Here is a 16,146-nt window from a genome sequence, read left to right as displayed (position 1 = left end):
CAAATAATGAAAAACTGGATTTTAGCAGGTGAAGTTTTGGTCTTTGTTACAAACAACTTTGCTGCTGAATTCCTGTGGGCCCGGCTGCTACTAAAATCAGAGGAGCACACCAGAAGAGTGGTAGTCTGGAGGAAAAAGCTGTTGTGAGCTTCCTCAAAGAAGGGTGGGATAAGTGATGTGCAAAGTAGAGAAATCAGATTTTTAATGGATACATGCATGACTTTTTTGCACTCTGCAAGGAGTATCGGGTCTCTTGAAAGGGAGAGGAGACCTTCAAGGCCCTTTGTCATGGTCACATTATATATCAGAGAGGGATGCTGGATCCTTCTTGCCTTTGGAGGCGACTGAGACACTGTGGCTGTGTCTGGGCTGGGCTCCCCTTCCCTGTGCTGAAGTCCCCTCCCCACTCCTCTGCTCTGGGCCACCACCGGGATCAGCAGACAGATACTTCTGGATCCAAGCTCTAGCCCCCTCCACTCCCATGAGTAACTGTTCTTTTTCTTTCCCTGAAAGGACTTCTGGTTCCCAGACCTGAATGTATTTCCATGCTGCAAGGAAATGGAAATCCATTTTTCCAGGACCCAGAAGAAAGAAAGAGATCAGTAGGTATGAAACTACTTGTGTGGTGCGACCTTTTTCTGGTATATCTGGATAGGACCTCTTTGTATAACCATCACTGAGAGATTTTTGAAGACGAAACAGCCAAGTATAGCTTCAAAAGGTTCCTTAAATGGTTAGAACAACGTTCAAAATGCAGGTTTATTGGTGCCTGATCTTGAAGGAAATTTCTATGTATTCAACATTTATATATATAGATCTCTCTATCGATCTAGATCAATAGACAGACAGACATAGATATAGATATAGATATAGATATAGATATAGATATAGATATAGATATAGATATAGATATAGATATAGATATAGATGCCTCTCAAGATAACATAATAAGAATTGTCAATATTAAAATTTAAACAAGGGCAAGAACAGCATGAAACAACCATTGAGCCACCTCAAAAATCTGGAGACGAGCCCTCAGGAGAGAAGCAAACCAAAGAAAACTTGAAAAAGGACAGGTTTTAGTTAAAAGCTCAGTTGGTTGAAAAGAAATGTTTTGGCCTGGCACTGAAAAGATAGCAAGGTCGGCTCCAGGCAAGCTTCTAGAAGGGAGAGGCCATGACTTTAAATGCCCCATCTCTGGATCCACAGACCTCTGTAAATAAGGGCACAGATAGCAGAGCTTGAGAGGCAGACCTTAACCGCCACAGAATCCAGGTAAGTGCCGACCTGTCAGCTTGACGTCCATACCTGGAAAGGTTTTAGAATACATTATCAAGCATTCAGTTTAGAAAAGAAAACTGTGATTACTAAGAATCACTTACAGGGATTGGGTAGGAGGACCTCCAAAAAAGACTCGTAACATCTGCAAGACAATTCAGTGCCTTAGCAGTAAAAGAGAACAGGGAGTTTCCAGCCCCCAGCCGCCCCCCCCCCCGCTTTCATGGATGCAAGAGGAAGGAGGATTTGAAGCCTACAAACAAAGAGTGCTGCCGCTCACTCTCACCCCCCCCCACACACACACACATATACTCCTTTCATTACCAACAGCCATCTTTCTTATGCAAGGCACAAGGATTCATCTTTTAGATTTAGATTGCTGAGCATATTATTAGTTTTCTATGAGCTAAGTTTCCGCGACAAACGTAAAACGACAATATATCAAACCTAAAACGAACATGTACTTTTTGCTGTGAGCTAAATAGATTGTAGTTCTTTGTATTTTGCCTATGCGCTTGTATCAAAAAGAGTAATTACTTTCCCCGAGGTCATAAGGGGAAAGGCAGAGGTTTGCACCTTTGTTTCTATAAACCTGCTAAATGGATAAATACTAACTGAAACCAAGTAACAACCCAATTCATAGTGATATGTGTCAAAACATATTGTAGTTCTATAATTCTCCTGCTCTTCAATGAGGACAAGACAGGACCTCTAAGAACTCAGCATATTACATCCTTCCCATTCTCTAATATTAACATTTCACATGTTTGGATGAGTCAGCTTCAAACACCAGAAGAGCCCTTGGTCTTCACCCAATTATTACATCTCATCCATCAGAGCCCCCTTATTTTCTTGCTGCATTCAGAAATCCCACTGCACCTAATCTTAGCCCGAATTAACTCAAGGTGCCCACTTAGAACTGAGGCACCCACTGATTGTCCATATTAATGAACCTCATTTACATCAAAGATAGGAAACTGTAGTATAAGTGGAACACCAAGAACAGATGTGAGAACAGCTGTCACTCTAGCCATACTCTGGTTTGCTCTTATTTTGTAACGGCCTCCTCTTCTTTTATATCCTTCTGCATGTCCTTTTTGAGCCCTGTATCCACTCTGCTGCAACCACAGATTCTTTTGATTAAGAATTTCTTCTATGCCCACTGCCCTCCTTTCTTTTCAGAACCCTTTTCTCTGGGAAGCGCCATCCATAACATTGGAGGGAGCAGAAGGAGCATTACAGCCGCCCCTGCTACGTTCCAATGGATGGAGCATCAGTTCCGCCCCTGCTATGAGACAGGTAGTATGGTCTCTCTCTCCCTCTCTCTCTTTTTCTGCACCCACTTCTAAACATGATCTAGGGTATTCAGAAATAATAGCCTCTGCTGACATTACAACCATGGATTGTTAAGCAGGAACTAATCACTAAAAGTCTATTCTGTACTTTTAGTTGTGGTTAGGAGTGGACCTTTAGGTGTTAGAATGTACTGCAGAACGGATAGTGTGTGCATGAGTTTATTAATTCCTCAGTCCTATGTAAATGAACCGCTTCATTCATTTCAGTTAAATCCCTGTGTATGTGCCTTTACTCACTGGTGCCCCACCCCCTAAATCTTGAACCCTGAGAGACACTTGGCTGTAAAGATTCTGGAATGTACCCTATTGGTGCCGGTCTGCACTCTGGATGTGCTCAGATGGATGCCTCTTGGGGCCAGAGGACAGACAATGGAGACCCATTTGGGTAACAGGTGGAACACACACTTTTCATTCGGAAGGTCCCAAGTTCACTCCTTGGCTTCTCCATGTAGCTCTAATTAATTCTATGAATGGACAGGCACCCACAATATCAAAAAACAGCCATATTGTTATTTTGTTATGACATATGGAAGACCAGGTATGATGAGGCTCCCAAGCTAATATTTGGCCTTCTATAGAAAAACGTAACTTGCCCCCAAGAGTATCTGTATGCATACATGGACAGAGCTGATGGCAGTCATCCAGAAAGCCTGAAGAACCCTGTGCTGTGTGAACTGTATTTTTTTTTTCTGACAACCCACATGATATATGTGGACAGCTTTCTGATGTCAACTAAAACATGCAAGCCCATCCCCTTTCCTCCCCAATGTGGACTCTAAGCACCTTACAACAGTGTTCTCTGTCCACCTCCGTTTTAACCAAGGATAAGCTTCCATAGGAGAGTGGAGGATTCGTCCAGGAGTTCACTTATATGCACATTGGAGTCCTATGTTCAGTTTTGGGCGCCGCAGGTTGACAAGCTAGAATGTGTGGAAAGGACAAAGATGGTAAGGGTGTAATGCACAAACTTGTGCCTTAGGTGTCCCTCTCGCCAATCACAATAAGACACACACACACACCACGGAGTCCTGTAGAATGAAGCAATATATGATTGTTTAATTTAAACAATGGAGGAGCCCCTTTTTCACAGGAGTAGGTGGTCTCCTTGTGTCCGGAGCTCATCAAAATTACAATAGAAACACAGGCAATTAATACTTTCAGATAATCATAACAATATTACAATATTCTAATATTTGATATATCTAGGGTCAGTTCTGATTTGAAGATGTAATTCTGGGCTGGCCCCTCTATTTGGGGGAATTCCAGTCTTCACAGTTTTTTTCCTCTGCCCTCATTTTGGAAGGACACTGTCTAACCTTTTACCTACTTTCTTCTGGGCATAATACTTTCAAGGGCGCCAATGAATCTCAATCTGGTGCCTTGATATCTTCTGATAACTGAAATCTGTGGATAGGAAGGGATGTTTTCCTATTCGTGCCCTTTTCCCCAGTTCCTTCTCAGCTTTAAGGAAGATAATACCACAGGTGGCCAAAACCAGCTTGCTGCATCAAATCAGTTTTCTACAAAAGGCTCTCTGGTACTGATTTCTATTGGAATCTATAGAATAATATAACATATAAGTGCAGCCCTAAAAGCAGTATATCAGTTCTTACAGAGTTTCAAGTATTCTTGTTTCAAGTGTCAAATTCTTACAGGTTACATTACAAGTAGTACTTTGGCTCCTGAGCATAGAAAAAGTGCAAAGCATGTAATACTGAAAAAGCATAGGTTTAGTATATAAAAATAAGTATATAAAAATTTTGAAGACAAAATCCTATGAGGAAAGGTTGAAGGAGCTGGGCATGTTTAGCCTGGAGAGGAGGTAACTGAGAGGAGATATGACAGCCCTCTTCCAGTATATGAAGGGCTGTCACGTAGATAGAGCAGAGTTGTTTTCTGTTGCCCCAGAGGGTCGGACCCAAAAGAACGGTTTAAAATTAAAGCAAAAGAGCTTTAGGCTAAACATTAGGAAGAATTTCCTGACAGTTGGAGCGGTTCTTCAGTGGAACAGGCTTCCTCGGGAGGTGGTAGGCTCCCCTTCCTTGGAGGTATTTAAGTAGAGGCTGGATGGTCCCCTGACAGCGATGGTGATTCTCTGACTTAATATGAATGCACAGATTAGGAGGGGGAGGGCCTGAAGGGATGAGCCAGTGCTTGGCTCTCGTGGCCATTTCTTACATGCCCAACATATTGCTAATAGTCACTTTGGGGTCAGGAAGGAATTTTCCTCCAGGCCAGATTGGCCAGGGATCCTGGAGGGTTTTTTTTGCCTTCCTCTGGGCAGAAAGCAGGGATTACTGGGGGGGGAGGGGGAGGATAACTGAACTTCCGGCACTTTGCAGGGGGTTGGGCTAGATCACCGTTGGTGTTCCATCCCGCTCTGTTTTCTATGTTTATCCTGCATGAAAAATCAAAGCTAATTAAAACGTGGGAGGATTTGTCTCCCTTACAAGTGTTTTCCTTTCTGTTGTTATCAAGAGCAGTTAATGGCCTTCTTTCCTTGATTCTGCTTTGGCATTAAGGTCTTACCACTTTCCTCCTCATTCTAGAGGCTGATGGTCCTCAGGAAAAACCTGGGGGAGAACTGCAAAAGCTCCTACTGGAAGGGGAACAGCAGAGAAGAACCAATGGAACGACATGGAAAAGGGGGAATGAATATTCTTCTTCTCAGGGTGCTGAACCCCAGGACATCTTACAATACTATGGAAACATCAGTTGCCCCGTGTGTGGAAAAACATTCATTTATCAATCAGAGTTTAATACGCACTGGAGAATACACACAGGGGAGAAACCTTATAAATGTGTGGACTGTGGAAAATGCTTTGCTCGGAGTGCACAGCTTACCTCTCATCGACGTATCCATACCGGGGAGAAACCGTATCAATGTGTGGACTGTGGAAAATACTTTGCTCGGACGACACAGCTTACTACCCATCGACGTATCCATACTGGAGAGAAACCATATAAATGCTTGGTGTGTGGGAAGAGCTTTGCTCGGAGTGCAAACCGTATTGTTCATCAACGTACCCACACAGGAGAGAAACCCTATAAATGTGTGGACTGTGGAAAGAACTTTGCTCAGAGTTCACATCTTATTGCACATCAACTTATCCATACTGGGAAGAAGCCATATAAATGTGTGGATTGTGGAAAGCTCTTTGCTCAGAATACAGAGCTTACTGCCCATAGGCGTATCCACACAGGGGAGAAACCCTATAAATGTGTGGACTGTGGAAAGAGCTTTGTTCGGAGTACACAGCTTACTATCCATCGACGTATCCACACAGGAGAGAAACCATATACATGTGTGAACTGTGGAAGGAGCTTTACTCAGAGCACACATCTTATTTTACATCAACGTACCCATACCGGCGAGAAACCATATAAATGTATGGACTGTGGAAAGAGCTTTACTCGGAGTTCATTGCTTTCTGCTCATCGCTGTATCCACACAGAGGAGAAACCATACAAATGTATGGACTGTGGAAGGAGCTTTACTCAGAGAACACATCTTATTTTACATCAATGTATCCATACTGAGGAGAAACCATATCAATGTATGGACTGTGGAAAGTGCTTTGCTCAGAGTGCACAGTTTTATCTCCATCAATGTATCCACTCAGGAGAGGAATCAAATAACCACTTAGATTGTGCTAAAATATAAATGCTTAATTAAATATACGCTGATTTCATAAATAGAATCACAGAATCATAGGGTTGGAAGGGACCTACAGGGTCATCTAGTCCAACCCACTGCACAATGCAGGACATTCACAACTGCCTCTCCCTCACACTCCCCCAGTCACCCCTGCTCCATGCCCAGAAGATGGCAAAATATCGAACTGGCCTGGGGAACATTGCTACCTGACTCAAAGACAGCTATCGGCATTACCCTGGGCATGTAAGAAGGGGCCACAAGAACTAAACACTGATGCAACCCTCCCTGCCTTCCTGCCCTCCCTCTCATGATCTGCCTAGGTTCACAGAATCAAACTAGCTAACCAAAAAAGGAGCACCACCGGACAAAAGACCTAACCATACAAAAACCACCAGGGTCTCCGGAGGTATAGACAAGCAATAACTATATTACATGAAAGCGCATTTAATATTTACAAAAGTGCTATGTGCACAGTGCTAAACATGTGCAAACCCAATCAATTAACAGTATGAACACTTACCACAAAGTCTCATATACAAGCCACTATGTAGCCAATTTACAAGCTACAAAGACAGTCCATGGAAAATTCCACATCGGACTCCTCAACAATGAGTGCTGAATGTCTCTTTTCGCTGTTCCTTCTTTTGCCGTGCTATTGAGCACTTTAGTTAATATTAAATGCGCTTTCATGTAATATAGTCATTGCTTGTCTATAGCTCCGGAGACCCTGGTGGTTTTTGTATGGTTAGGTTCACAAGAATCAGCATTGCTGTCAATGCTTCCACCGTGGCAACAGCTTCAGCCACAAGCCCTCTCCCGGAATCATGAAGTCCACATGGGGGAGTAACCATGCCTCCTGACAAAGGCATCAGAGGAAGGGCAAGCTGTAAAAGTATTCACTTAGTGTCTAGAGGTTTTGTGCTATATCGGGCTCATATTATACAGCTTACGAATTGCTTTGTTCATTTCCTAGCTAAAATACTTGGAAGACAGTTTATTATAAAAAGGGAGTGATTTGACCTATCCTGTTATCACATGTTGTGGAGAGGTGTCAAAAACTTTAGTAGTAACAGGTTATGTTTTTTAGAACTAGGGCTCCTAGTTTGCTTTTTTTTGCTGCTGCATCTCTTGGATACCTGGTTGTCCAGATATCTTTTGTAACTCTCAGATGCTTCTAACTAGATATGAACAACTTCCATTGTTTTCTTATTTGGCTGCTAGCCTTGATTGATCTTAATAAATATTGTATGCTCTCTGTTATATATTCTAATGTAATCCAATAAAGCTTTTTCTTTGGTTAAGAACAGGCTGTGCTAAAGTATCCTCACACATCCGCCTAATGTAGCACAGTGGTTAAGTGGTTTGGCTGTGAACCAGCACTCTACTGGCTTGAATCCCACTACTGCCATGAGTTCAGTAGGTGGTCTTGGGTAAGCCACTCCTCTCCGCCCCAGCTGTATTGTGGGGATAATAATAACACTAACTTGTTCACCGCTCTTGGTGAGGCACTAATCTGTCTAGAAGAGCGGTATATAAGCACGATTTTACTACTACTACTACTACTACTACTACTACTACTACTACTACTACTACTACTACTACTTAATGGCTCAGCCGTCCTAGTACTTTGCACAGGTTCGGAGGTTCATCAATATTCAAATGGCTGGTAAGAGGTTAAGTTTATACATTTGATTGTGGCAGAGAAATGGACTACAGCTGGAGCATGGATTGAGAAGCCCCCCCCCCTTGTAATAACCCCATCTTTTTCCCACTGGGGATCCAAGCTGGCTTATATAAGTCTCCTCCATTTTATCTCCACAACAACCCTGTGAGGCAGGTTAGGCTTACAGTGTGTGTCTGGCCGAAGGTCACCTGGCGAGCTTCCATGGCAGAGTGGGGGTTCAAACCTGGTTCCCCAAGTTCCAAGTTTGACACTCTAACCACTATGCCACATTGACTCTTTATACCAGTGTCCCAGATTTGGGGGAAGGTTCTACTAAACAAATGCAAGCAGACAGACTTTGAGGAACAAATAAAAGCAATGTATTTACAGCGGAATGAAGAAGATGCAATAACATCAGCATGCATACACACACAATACTACAGTAGAAAAGAGCAACAGTCCAGGTACAGGTATCTGAAGAAGGTAGCTCATGAAGGCGCCTACCCAACCACAAATTTTGTTAGTCTTATAGGTGCTACTGGACTCTTGCTACAATCCATTCTAATGCCAGGCATAACCTAATAAAGCTATCGTAACAGTATAAACAGGATGCATATGAAAATAGACCACCTTTCTTGAAGTGGAAGTCCCAGGGAGTCTGATGAAAGGAGTGGCGAAAGGGGGGTTGGGGTGGAGATGGAGTGCCTCACCTCTTCCAGTACTCAGTCCACAAGCATAGAGTTGAAGCTGGGGGCCATTTTCTCTCTCTTTTTCTTTTGGAAGCCTCAAGGTTCCTGCATGGCACAATCTTCTCCAGGCCTCTTTTAGTCACTTGTAGTTGTACTCTGATTTCCCCATTTATCAGGATTTTTAAAATTTATTTATTTAGAGAACGTATATTCCATTGCATGGGAGCTGCGTGGCACTCCCCCCCCCTTGAGGAAGCCCCACCCTGCCACTCCTCCTCTGGGTGTCCCTCTCAGGGTGGGGTGGAGGAGAGAATCCCACCCTGGCCTCATTTGCATGTGATGATGCAATACACCAGTCTCAAGTCCCCTGGAGTTCCGTGGGGCTTGCTGCAGAGAGAGGCTGCAGCCTCAATTGCAGGCCTTACAGAGCCCCCCACCTCATTTTCCTGCCTTGCCTTTTCCACCCCCCACCCCCAACCTTCTGCTGCTGTGGAGCTTCCTGAAATCAGCAGAGCTACCAAGGTGGAGCTGATGCTACAGGGGTGTGACAGACAAAGCTTTCCCACCAGAGGGGAGTCTGGACAGGAAGTGACCTCATCATGCCTCCTTCCTTGCTTCTGCTCTGGGAAATAAAGACGCTGTAAACCTTAGACCAAATCTAAGGTGCCCCCCTCTCCGTTTTCTGCCTTTCAAGAAAGAAAATGAGAGTTAGACCATTTTGGGCTATGAGGGGGAGAGCTGAAGAAGGTGAAATGCGTTCTCTGTTCATATTATCCACAGACTTTGATTTTTGCACTGAAACTCTGCTGACAGTTGGGTTGTTTCAATGTAAAGAGGAGAGGCCAGGGTCTGTCCGCAAGGAACCTACAATTTAAATCCCCAAGCCGCAAAGGAGACACTGTGGAGGGGAGCTAGAGAGGAGAATGAGAGGACAGAGGCAGAGATGGATCAGGGCAGCCATTTTCTTACTGAAAAAACTTGGTTTTTAGCCCTGTGGAACTACCTGTAGAGACCCGGTGTGTGTGTGTGTGGTATTTGGGGCAGGGGTGTAAGTTAGCAATTCAAAGAAAAGATTGGACTTTTGAACCTTCCACTGACTCATAATCAATAGCATGAATATAATACTGCAGGATTTGAGTCCATTGGCATCCTAGAGACCAACAAGATTTTCAGGGAGTAAGCTTTCGAGAGTCAAAGCTCCCTTCTTCTGATACGGCACAGGTATGTATCTGCAGAAGGGAGCTTTGACTCTCAAAAGCTTGTGTGTGTCATGTGCCGTCAAGTCGATTCTGATTTATGGCGACCCTTTGAATGAAAGACCTCCAAAATGTCCTATCATTAATAGCTCTGCTCAGATCTTGTGAACCAGAGGACATGACTTGAAAATCTTGCTAGGCTCAGGTGCCACCAGACACAAATCTTCCTGTTCTACTGGAGACCAACCAAACACAAAAACCTTAGGGCAACATTAGGTATTTGGTGGTACTGTGGCAGTGATGCCTTTTGCAAGGAATGGGTGTGGGGAGGGGGGTGCTGAAAATTTCCCTGCCCCCTGTGAACCCCGGAAGCTTCCCTGCTCCCAAGAGGGGAAACTCCACCCCCCAGCCCCGATCCTGGATTACAGCACGGAGAGATGGGGTTGCGGAAAGGCAGCCCGCATGGAATGGCAGAGGGTCTTCTGCCCAGATTTGGAAGGCTGGGCTCCTTCCATCCATGCCTTGTTGGCTGTTTAGGGGGGCCATCTAGGGTTACTATGGCTTGAAAAATTCTGGAGATTTGGATGTGGTTCCTGGGGAGGGGACAATGCACAGTGATTCTGTAAAGTCCAGCTTCCAATGCAGTAATCCCCTCCAGGGGATGTGATCGCTGCAGTCTGGATACCTGAACTCAAAGTCCCACCTGGGGGTTATGAGCCCTTGGATACCTCCGATTCCCAGCCAGGGCTCCTGCCAGCACCTGTTTCTGCTCTTTGCACCCTCAGAGGATCACTGCCTCTCTCAGCAATGCTACAGTGGCTACAGTTTCCAACAACCTGGCAGGAAAAAAAGGTCCTTTCCTTTTAACAGAGGCTGAATGAAATGTTATTGGCCAGGTGAGGAGATTGCCCTCCTTGCACTGGAAACCTTCCCCTGTCCATTCCAAACCTGAAGCCTCTGTTCAAGAGACAGAACGTGGTTTTCCAGGCCTGCTGGTAACCCTACAAAAGATGTGCTGACTGAACCTTTTCAGATGGTGATTGGCCAGCACCTTTCAGCCAACTTGGTTCTATACTGGATGTGCTTGGGAAACATGGACAGCTTCATTCGTAAGGTTTGTGGCCCTTGGGGAAGCATTTCGAAACAGGTTTAAATAAGCTAGCTGACTCATTGGGCGTACGAGGCATGTGGCAGCATCAAGCAGCGCCTTCCTTGATGTGAAGTCCATGATATTGTGTTGTCAGCTTGAAGCAAGTACCTGTGAAAAGGAAAGAACCAGGGGTCATTTCGTAGAAAAAGAGCTGCAGGAACTTATTAGCATAACTCATTAGCATATGCCATGCCCCTTGCCATCACCAGAAGTGTGTCATTGGCATAACTGATTTGCATATGCCAGGGCCGGATCTAGGGTTGCCGGCACCTGGGGCAACTGTTGTCTGGCCTCGCGTGTGCGCACAGTGCCCAGGTGCTCCTGACGTGGTGTGATGACATCATTTTGGCAATGTCATCATTACGCGGGGCGCTGGAGGCAGCGTGAGGGGCTGGGAAGCCATCTGCGCCATTCGCTTCTCTGCAGGCGAATGACGTGGGCGGCCTCACAGCCCCCCGTGCTGCCTTTCGCCTGCCCCGTGGGACAGGGGGCGGCCAGCTGCCCCCTCTCCTGCGGGGCAGGTGAATGGCGTGGGCGGCCGCGCTGCCCTTTGCCTGCCCTGCAGGACAGAGGGTGCGCAGCAAGCCGCCCGCCTCCTGTCCCGCAGGGCAGGTGAAAGGCAGTGCGGGGGGCTGCGAGGCTGCCCACACTGCCGCCTGTGTGTTCCGGCAGCTGGCAGCTGCTCCCGGCGCCTCTTCCCTGGCGGCGCCGGGGGCAGACTACCTCCCCTGCCCCCCTCGATCCGGCCCTGGCATATGCCACACCCCCTGACCTCACCTATCCTGGCTGTTTTGGACCCAATCCTGGCCATTCAGGGCCAAAATTGGGCCCAAAATGGCAAAAAGAGACTGGAAATGGCTGAAAAGTGGCCCAAAATTGTCAGAATTGGGCTGCTGCTGAGCGGGAGAGTGATCTGCCACCCATAAGAGGCCCAATCCTGGCCATTTTGGGACCAATCCTGGCTGTTTTAGGCCCAATCCTGGCCATTTTGGGACCAATTCAAGCCAAAAAGTGCCCAAAATGGCCAAAAATCGGGTGGGTGGGGCCACCTGCCATGTGACCTCTTTGGAGAACGACCAGAACTGCGTTCCTGTGCGTTCCCCCTCAAAATGAGCCCTGGAAAGAACTATATTAATCATTGGATAGATTATCTTTAAGATACTTACCCTTGAAGGTGTGCCGAAGTCGGCTCCCCTGTGTGTTTGCCAATCACCGCGCAGAGGGTGCAGTAGGGAAAAGATACAAAGAGTTTATTGCAATGAGCTGAGAAGAATAGAGCTCTTAAAAACAGGTTACCCTGCTCCTCTGATTTGTGTTAGAATGTTCAGAGCTTTTATAATGCGACTACAGCAAGGCATACGTGTCTTTTGTGGTTGGGTGTCATGCTCCAAACCCATGACTTTCCCTTTTCCCATGCATACCACCCCGTGTTCAGTTGATGGGTTTTGTTACATCTCGTTGCAAAGTTTATTGCCATCATAAACTGTTAACTACTAAACCAAAGCTGTTTTACTGTTAGCTATGTTGCAAAGCAAAGCTGATTGCTATAACATACCGTTAATTGTTGCTACAAGGAATTACTGTAACTATTGCTTCCACAAAAACTGCTACCGCATAGTGTTAACTGATGGGTGCTGGGCTATCAAATCTATCAAAGGTGAAGAACATTCATGGACCAGTTGGTTTGTAAAACTCTGTAAAAGAAATTGTACTTTATGGACTGAGAATAGCATTTTGGCCACCATTAAATGAATTGCGTATTTATCAGCTAGTTAACTTTGTATATTGATGGCCTCAGGCTGACAGGCTGTCTGCAGAGTTCATTGTCTGAGGGGCGAATTTCACAGCGCAATCCTATGCAAAATTACCTGTTTGCACTGATTGATTGGATTAACTCTGTGTGGGACTGTTCCTCCGCTACTAAAGCACACCAGCCACTCTCTTTGTGTGAATGTCTCAGAAGAAGGCCACTTGTGGAGTTGGAGGTGCCAATTTTATACCATGGTCCTATACAGAATTACATGTATTTAAGCGGATTGATTTCAAAGAGTTTGGCTTGGAGTAACTTTGCTTAGGGCTGTCTGGCTACTAGCCTCTCTTTATGTGTCAACATTTCAAAGACATAAAAACTGGCAAAAGGGAAAGAGCCCCTTTTGACCTCTTCCAAAGGGCAGAATATCCCCCAGAACAGGAATGGATCAACCTTTACCAGAGAAAATGTTGGAGAAAGTCCGCTTTCATTTGCATGAGACAGGCACTGGAGAGAGCCGATGGGAGGATGCTGACAGGGGAGAGAGACAACTAGGAAGCGGGAGACTTTAAATCCCACCCGCTGAGGTTTCGGAGGAAAATCGAGAGGGAAGGTGGGCAGTCCCTGAATGAATCTCAGACAAGCACTTGCAGAGGACCAATAGGAAGACTGGAAAAGCAGCGGTGACCAATCAGGAAGCAGGAGCCTCTAACTCCTGCCTTCTGAGATTTTGGAGGGAAAATCCTGAGGACATTGAAGAGTCTTTCCATCTGCTTCAGACAAGCACCAGAGAGAGCCAATGGGAAACGGCTGAGAACAGAGGGGGCCAATCAGAAAACAGGAGCATCCAAGTCCCGCCCTCCGTGTGGAGCTACTGTTCCCCTCAGTCTCTGGGCTGTTTTTCTGCCCCTCTGGGTGTGTGGAGGGGTGGGGTGTCCCTTCCAGCCCCTCAGAGATCAGGAGCCAAGGAGCAGGGTCTCCTCGGGGTCAGCAGGGCTCCAGTAATTCACCTTTTCCCACAGACTTCTGAGGGGAAATGCGTGTTTTGCTTCAATAAAGTTTGTAATTAGTTTTAGATAAATTATTGAATCTGCTTTTCTTACTGCTTTAGCTTGGACGGGTAGGGCAGAATTGTACCCAGATCTGGCCTGATTCCGACTAGCAGAGGCAGAAAGCAGAAACTCTCTCCTTGTAGGGCTACATGTCTGTGTGCAGGGAGGAGTTTTCCCATTATGCAAAGGGACATTGTGGGGTTCCCAAGCCCAGAGCTGGAGCCTCCCTCCACTGCCTGGAGCCCAGCAGTCCCGCTCCACTCAGGGCCTCCCCTTTCTTGGCCTTTCCTCAAGGGGTGGGGCAGGCCAGAGGTGAAAAGGAGTAAGGGGCTTCCGGCAGGGCCAGGGACCCCTCAGCGCCCTGGGATAGATTTGCTCATGAGGCAGGGAGGAAGCCTATTCAGGAAGGGAGGGGGACATAGGAAGGAGGATCTTCCATCATAGAGAACAGCCAGGTGGGGGTAGAGATGTGGGTCCAAAGACTCTGGAGCCTCCCTCTATCAAACCCAGATGTTGAATTATGCCCCAAGGGACCAACAGGGAAATTTGCCTGTAGCAAAAAGTGACTTCCTTCCATCTTCCTTTTTCTCCCTCCCAGGCAGCAAAAAAAACCCACAACCATAATGTCTTCTCTGCCATCTCCTCCGTGTGGAGAACTGAAAAGAGCCACCATGAGGCCACCTCAGGTAGGGGGGGGAGTATAAGTGGGAGATGCTCAGTGGAGGGCAGGAATGGCTCCTTCTCTGCTGCAGGGCTCAGAGGATCGGGGACTTTCCCGTTCGTTCTGGTGCTGCAAGATGTTGAGGCTGCCCACTGGGAAGATGAGGAAATTGTCTCCCTTTGTGCAGAGAAGGCCAAGCAGGAGCAAGAGAACAATACTGAAGCAGAAATATCCTCCAAAAAATGACTTGCTGCTCTATGATGCAGACCTCCCAGGCCTCTTCCCCACCAGGCTGCAATCCCCCTGTGAATGATGACAGCCTCTCTAACCTCAAGAAGCCCCCACGGAGGGCTGGGAGGGGAAACAAATGTCACCTCGGGCTTCATCCTCTCCCCTCTTGTTTGCTGCTGCTGATCAAGAATTGTTTTACTGCTCCTTTTTTTTTGTTCTCATATTTCCAGGAATATATTAAAAATGCTTTCTTCTTCTTCTCTTTCCAGGGCCGAATATCCTTTGAAGACGTGGCTGTCTATTTCACCAAAGGGGAGTGGAGCCTGCTGAGCTCAGTCCAGAGGAGTCTTTATAAGGAAGTCATACTGGAGAATTTTGGAAATGTGACTTCTTTGGGTAAGGTTCCGTTTCTTCTGGGCTGTCTCCTTCATGTTCTGACTGGCTACTAGGGGTGTGCATAATGAAAATAATGAGCTGTAAAAATCAGGAAAATAACTGTTTCCAGGGCCGTTTCCAGACGGCTCCCCGCTGCTCGGAAGAAGCCGGAAGATCGCGAAAAAAACGCAGAAGATTGCGTTTTCTCGCGCGAGATTTGCGCGATGTTTTTCCCCTGAGTTCCGGCATTTACCAGGGATGCAGCATAACCTCTCATCTCACTTTGAATCTGTACTAATTTCCAGGAGAATTTCTCCCTTCCAATCAGACTGTTGCAAGGGATGAGCAAAGAGTACTCCTAGCCAATCCTAAGCTGCAGAGAGCTGCCATTCTCTCTCCCCTTCTCCCCTCCTCCTCCCGTCCTTGTGAGCTGGATTTTTCCCCCCACATGCAAGTAGAAAAGCCTTGCCTTGCTTAAGGTCCTGTTGCATTCAAAGGTTTGCCCTATTTGCTTTAAATTTGGCATATCTATGAACCACAAGCACAAGACAGTCCGTTGCAATCTTGGTGAAAGTTGGTTGGAAAACTCCAACCCCACTCCCAAGAAGTCCCCCATCAGAAATAATGTAAATACAAACAACAAACCACAACAAGGAAGGCAGGCAAATACCGAGTTCTCAGTGGAATGGTAAAAAAATCAGTCAGTCATAAGAGTAGGGAAATGAAATGAACGCAGACAGGGCTTTGTTTTTGTGAATGCTGGTGGCTGGCTGAAGCTCTCCTGCTGCCTCCCACTTAGTGGACATTTTAGGAATTAGAAAACAGAACTTAGAGCCAAGCTACAAGTGACGCCTGACACAGGTTGGACACTTGTCAGCTTCCCTCAAGTTTTGATGGGAAATGTAGGCGTCCTGGTTTTACAGCTTGGCTCTCCAATACATCTGCAAGACCAGGATGCCTACATTTCCCATCAAAACTTGAGGGAAGCTGACAAGTGTCCAACCTGTGTCAGGTGTCACGTGTAGCTTGGCTCTTAGTGTGGGTACGCAGGGTGATACCTACATTGAGGGTCTGGAAAAATGTCCTGC

General features: G+C 46.2%; 1 protein-coding gene across 1 annotated transcript in view; it reads left to right on the top strand.

Annotated features, from left to right (window-relative positions):
• LOC129328034 (zinc finger protein 91-like) overlaps positions 1–16,146 on the top strand; it is a 113,575-nt gene that overhangs the window by 5,806 nt on the left and 91,623 nt on the right. The window contains exons 6-9 of the mRNA XM_054976773.1: positions 514–606; positions 2,461–2,577; positions 5,183–6,285; positions 14,953–15,079. Of these exons, the coding sequence (XP_054832748.1) occupies positions 514–606; positions 2,461–2,577; positions 5,183–6,285; positions 14,953–15,079 (1,440 nt within the window). The remainder of the gene's footprint in view (positions 1–513; positions 607–2,460; positions 2,578–5,182; positions 6,286–14,952; positions 15,080–16,146) is intronic.

The sequence above is a fragment of the Eublepharis macularius genome, chromosome 4, assembly GCF_028583425.1.
Source record: "Eublepharis macularius isolate TG4126 chromosome 4, MPM_Emac_v1.0, whole genome shotgun sequence".
In the NCBI taxonomy this organism is placed as follows: Eukaryota; Metazoa; Chordata; class Lepidosauria; order Squamata; family Eublepharidae; genus Eublepharis; species Eublepharis macularius.
This window is presented reverse-complemented; position numbering and strand designations above follow the sequence as displayed.